General features: G+C 50.3%; 1 protein-coding gene across 2 annotated transcripts in view; it reads right to left on the reverse strand.

Moving 5' to 3' along the window:
- CDCP1 (CUB domain containing protein 1) overlaps positions 1–5221 on the reverse strand; it is a 29484-nt gene extending 24263 nt beyond the window's left edge. Inside the window, exon 1 of one of the 2 annotated variants that reach the window (XM_069860003.1) lies at positions 5144–5221. In XM_069860003.1, coding sequence (XP_069716104.1) covers positions 5144–5219 — 76 coding nt within the window. In that variant the 5' untranslated portion in view covers positions 5220–5221. Of the gene's footprint in view, positions 1–3626; positions 3746–5143 lie in introns of those variants that run through there. The other variant, XM_069860004.1, reaches the window with a different exon arrangement.
- Positions 5222–6000: the final 779 nt, after the last annotated feature.

Here is a 6000-nt window from a genome sequence, read left to right on the forward strand (position 1 = left end):
CTCAGATCAGTCAGTTGCCAAGAAAAAGTAACATGGAGGGTAGAGCAAGAAAAAGGCACCATTATCTGCAGATTCATATATTATAACAAAGACATTTTAAAGACAAACCCCAAAATACACATGCAGATTCTACCATATAAGGTCTCTTGTGAGACCTCATCTGGAGTATTGTGTCCAGTTCTGGAATCCTTAGCGTAAGAAGGATACGGAGCTGTTGGAACGGGTCCAGAGGAGGCTACAAAGATGATCCGAGGGCTGGAGCACCTTCCCTATGAGTACAGGCTTGTCCAGCCTGGAGAAGAGAAAGCTTCGAGGAGATCTTATAGTGACCTCCCAGTACCTGAAAGGGGCCTACAGGAAAGCTGGAGAGGGACTATTCATAAAGGCTGTGGTGACAGGACAAGAGGGTATGGGTATAAACTGGAGAAGGTCCTTGGAGGTGTTTAAGGCCAGGTTGGATGGGACCTTGGGTAATCTGATCTAGTGGGATGTCCCTGCCCATGGCAGGGGGGTTGGGGCTGGGTGATCTTTAAGGTCCCTTCCAACCTTAACTAGTCTATGATTCTACAAACAAATATTTTGGATTTAAAGTATCCTTATGTTTCATAGACATCATAAAAGCCTGAATATCTTCATTATTAGCATTTCAAATAAATGTTTTCAGTTGTAAGACATATTCTCAAAGGTCAGATATACTATGCTTTGTTCACACTCCCACATCTATGCACAGCTTCTGCATCAAACGCTTCTTTAGGTAGTTAACCAAAGTTTCATATGATAACTTATGTTGCACAAAGTTGCATCTGAATTGAAACCACAAGCTCCTCTGAAGATAATGTGACCAGCCATGCTTGATCTACACATTCCTATTGGGAAGTAAGGACAGCCTTATAATACTGCACCTGCTGGGAAAGGGTGAAGGGAGAAGGTGAGAGAAGAAAAGAGTTCATCAAGGGTGAGAAGAGAAAACTTTAGAGACAGGCACACCAAGTCTTGTAGTCATCCCACCAGAGCATCACTAATCAGCAAGAAGAGGCACATGTGCTTCCCGGCTACCTTGTGCATGGTTCTGCACATCCAGCCAAAAACTGGCCTCGCTGACAGGAAGATTGCTCCAACTTGCAGCCAAAATGCAGCAACAGTAGAGCCAGTACCAACATCAGCACGAGGGCAAAGAGAACGCCTTAAAAATTACAAACTACACAGGGGTGTGGGGGACAATGTTAACCTGATCTTGGGTTTTTTAGGACAAACTTATGCTCAGAGAAATGTTTCAACTAAAGTTTTGGTCGGGCAATAACAACAGCAACTCCCACTGGGATAAAGGTTGCACCAGGCATATGAGTTCCAGCAAAAAGCTTCAGAAGGAACCTTCCCCCCCTGCCCCCTCCCAGTTCCACTCACACCATTGCGACCTTCAGCCTGCCAACCCATGCCATGAATGCAGCCGAGACTCAACCACGTCTTTTTCAAGAGGGACTAGGGATCCACAAAGAGGAGGAAGGAACCAAGTTAGAGTCTGATGCAATGACAGAAGACCTGGCCCACAGGAGCAGTGGTTGTTCTGCAGGAGAGCAACAAGCAAGCAGAAGCATGCGGGAGGAAAGGAAGAGACTGAAGGAGGTAGGAAGAGGGACCACCAACAGAGGTACCAAACTGGTGGGTCTTCTGGTGGTTTGTGCTACTTCATTGTTACTAACTTTGCTTTACAGAGCAACTTCATGGTTTGACTGAGGGCAAGGTCACAGGCTGGGGAGAACTCTCTCCCTGGCTCCTCTAGATGAAGCCAAGGACCTCCCAGATCACAGATCTTTTTCTGTAGAGAAGTTTTCACAGTAAGAACAGACTAGACATTATTCATCGGACTCTCCATCTTCCTTTGATTTCCTGCACTTTCCCATCCAATTTGGTTTTGCCATTTTCATGAGAAGAGCTATTACAATCACACACAAAGCAGACTTGCTTGGCTGTCCAGGGACACAGCCATCATACAGCCACCTGTACCCTGCTCACTGCTGCATCCAACCAAATGGTGTAGGCTCAACCTTGCATAAAGGAGGTATAAACTTTTTTTTCCATGCCAATGCAAATGCACAATTCATTTGGATGTTTCAAACATGACAGAGAGAAAGAAGCTGGAAGAAGTGATAATAAGGAAAGGCCAAAGACATTGTCTCAAGAAGAGCTGTATTATACCTCAAAAGCAAGCCCATGAAGTTTAAGGTGAAATACCAAGAAGATTTATGGGGAGGAAAAATAAAAGGTACAAAGGATTTTGATATCACAGTTTGACCAGATAGCGTGGATTAATGTGTGAATGCAGGATTAATAGGCTGCATCTCGAGTGAAAGTCTAGATCTATGTATAAAAAAAGACGCAATCAAGGGTTTTCTCATTTGCTACTTCAACCATACAATATCTTCGGGAAGTCTATCTCCTCTCCTTCTAGCACTGATCCATCTAAGGTTTTAAAAGTTTGTTTTCTTTAGAAACAGCACAGTTAACTATACTATAATTTTTTTTCTTTTTCCTCTGAAGGGCTTAGACAGGCAAATGGCTGTCATTCACTTGAGTCAGAGCATTAAACACAAATGTTTTATTTAAAAGACTACACAGCTTGAATTTAAACCTCAGTGCTGTCCTATTTCACAGTCAACATTTTTTTCGGTCAACATTGTTTATAGTAACAATGGCTGTGAGCCACACTTTGCTATAACCAGTGCAGTTAAAGGTAACAGAAATGTTTAAAAGGCACAAATTTCACATCAAACTCTTTAGGTTATTCATAGTCACTGTAAATAACTCAGCAGTTCTTTTGTATAGAAGGATTCATACTTCAGGAATCTTTAACCAGACTGATAGTTTTGAAACAGAGTTCAGATTTGAGGATGGGCATTTTTTTTTTTTCAGTCAAGTGTCTTTGGAAATTGACAAAAACCCCATACACTCTGCATTCATAACTGGAATTCTTTCAGGGTCGTAGACAAGATTTAAGAAAATTAGTCACGGGTTATATGTGCAGGATTGCACGAAACATCCAGGAATTTCAAGAGAGAGATTCTGCAGTGAGCAGCATCCTCCCTCTCTGACATGGCTGGGCACACAAGCCATTCCATTTCCCTGCAGGAACAGTTCATCCATTGCTCTACATAAATAATATGATTCTGTTCACTTAAAAGCTTATGCAAACACATGGTCCAACACAGAGCACCATCCTGCAAATTCGTACTCATTACAGATAATTCAGCTGCCCCTTTGGCATCCAGGGAAAAAAACTTTGTGGAGTTGGTTACACGATCGATACTCTAGCAAGTGAGGCTGTAACAAGCAAGTAACTTAGAACCATAGAAACGTTAAGGTTGGAAAAGATCTTGTCCAACCATCAACACATCACCATACCTACTAAGCCATGCCCTAAAGTGTCTTGTCTACGTGGTTTTTGTTTTTTTTAATACCTCCAGGGATGGTGACACAACCACTTCCCTGGGTAGCCTGTTCCAATGCTTCATCACTCTTTCAGTGAATAAATTTTTCCTAATACCTGATCTAAACCTTCCCTGGCACAACTCGAGGCCACTTCCTCTCATCATATAGCTTGTTACTTGGGAGAAGAGACCAACACCCACCTCGCTACAACCTCCTTTCAGGTAGATGTAGGGAGCGATAAGGTCACCCTTCACACTCCTTTGCTCCAGGCTAAACAACCCCAGTTCCCTCAGCTGCTCCTCAGAAGACTTGCTCTCCAGCCCCTTCCCCAGCTTTGCCGCCCTTCTCTGGACACGCTCCAGCACCTCCATGTCTTTCACTCAGCGAGGGGCCCAAAACTGAACACAAGTTTTCAAGGTGCGGCCTCACCAGTGCCGAGTAGAGGGGAAGAAGCACTTCCCTGCTCCTGTTGGCCACACCGTTTCTGATCCAAGCCAGGAGGCTTTCTTGGCCACCTGGGCACACTCCTGGCTCATGTTCAGCTGCCTGTTGACCAACATCCCCAAGTCCTTTTACACAGGCAGCTTTCCAGCTGCTCTTCCCCAAGCCTGTAGGGCTGCACGGGGTTGTTGGGACCCAAGCGCAGGACTCCAGTGGAGAAAGAAAAAGGAAGGTTCAAACAAGAGGCGCTGAAAGTGGATGCCCCTATTTCTACGCTGTTTTTAAGTGGTGCCCCAGGTCCCCAGCCCAGCAGCACGCATTTCCAGGCCGCCCCCCAAGGACGAGGAGCCGGGCAGTGCCATGGGAACCGCGGGTCTCCCCAGGGGGGCTCCCACCAGCGTAAAGCCCCATGTGCACGCTAGCTGCTCTGCCCTTTAAATACCAGCACTCGTTAAACGGTGTGGCCAAGAAAAGCAAGGCAGGGCTCAGCTGCAAGGCAGGGTCCCCCCTGCCCGCGGAGTCCCGTCCGGGGAGCCGGGGGGCATCGAAAACCAAACCACTGGGAGCCGTGGGGCATCGAAAACCAAACCCATTGGGGGAGCCTGGGGCAATGGAAGGACGCCCCGTCGGGAGAGCCGGGGGGGCATCAAAAAATGAACCCATTGGGTGAGCCGTGGGGCATTGGAGGCCAAACCGTCGGGAGAGCCTGGGAGGCATTGGAAAGCCGACCCCTCGGACTAGCTGAGGGGGATCAAAAGCCAAACCCTTGGGTCAACCGGGGGGCATCAAAAGCCGAACCGGGGGCGAAGCCGGGAGATCCCGGGGGCGAAGGGAGGACACCCCGTCGGGAAAGCCGAGGGGCATGGAAAACCAAACCCATTGGGCGAGCCGCGGGGCATTGAAAGCTGAATCATTGGGGGTGCCAGGGGGCACCAAAAGCCGAACCCTTGGGCGAACCGGGGGGCTTCGAAAGCCAAACGGTCGGGAGAGCCGGGGGTGAAGGGAGGACGCCCCATCGGGAGAGCCGGGGGGCATCGAAAACCGAACCCACTGGGCGAGCCGTGGGGCATCGTAAGCCGAACCGTCGGGAGAGCCCGGGGGGCACCAGGGGGGCGGTGGGAGGGAGCCCCACCGGGAGAGCCGGGGGGGCACTGGAACGCCGGCCCGTCGGGCTGGCCGAGGGGCATCGAAAGCCGAACCGTAAGGCGAACTGAGGGAGATGGGAGGACGCCCCGTCGGGAGAGCCGCGGGAGAGCGGGGGCTGCCCCGTGCCTACCTTCCCCGGGCGGGATCTGCGCGGCGGCGGCGATCATCGCGGCGATCAGCGCCGGCAGCGCCCGTCCCGCCGCCATCGCCCCGCGGGCCCCGGCGCCGAGGCGGGCGCGGGCGGGTCCGGCAGCGCCGCTTCCTGCCGCACCTGGCGGGGCGGGGAGAGCCCGGCCCTGCCTCCGGGACCAGGTGCCCCTTAAAGGCCCCTTGAAAGGTTTAGAGAGTTTGGAGCCGCGTGAGGAGAAGCTGAAATCGCTTGGTCTGTTCAGCCTGGAGGAGACGGAGGGGAGACCTCATGACAGCCTAGAGCTTCCTCACAGAGGGAGGAGGAGGAGCAGGCGATGACCTCTTGTCTTTGGTGACCTATGATGAGACGGAAGGGAACGGCAGGAAGATGTGCCAGGGGAGGTTTAGGTTGGCTATTCAGAAAAGGTTCTTCACCCAAAGTGTGGTGGAGCGCTGGAACAGGCTCCCCAGGGAAGCAGTGATCACACATAGAATCACAGAATCACTAGGTTGGAAGAGACCCACCGGATCATCGAGTCCAACCATTCCTATCAAACACTAAACCATGCCCCTTAGCACCTCGTCCACCTGTGCCTTAAACACCTCCACGGAAGGTGACTTAACCACCTCTCTGGGCAGCCTGTGCCAGTGCCCAATGACCCTTTCTGTGAAAAATATTTTCCTGATATGCAGCCTAAACCTCCCCTGGTGGAGCTTGAGGCCATTCCCTCTTGTCCTGTCCCCTGTCACTTGGGAGAAGAGCCCAGCTCCCTCCTATCCACAACCTCCTTTCAGGTAGTTGTAGAGAGCAATGAGGTCTCCCCTCAGCCTCCTCTTCTCCAGGCTAAACAACCCCAG

This window comes from Phaenicophaeus curvirostris, chromosome 6, assembly GCF_032191515.1.
Source record: "Phaenicophaeus curvirostris isolate KB17595 chromosome 6, BPBGC_Pcur_1.0, whole genome shotgun sequence".
Lineage (NCBI taxonomy): Eukaryota > Metazoa > Chordata > Aves > Cuculiformes > Cuculidae > Phaenicophaeus > Phaenicophaeus curvirostris.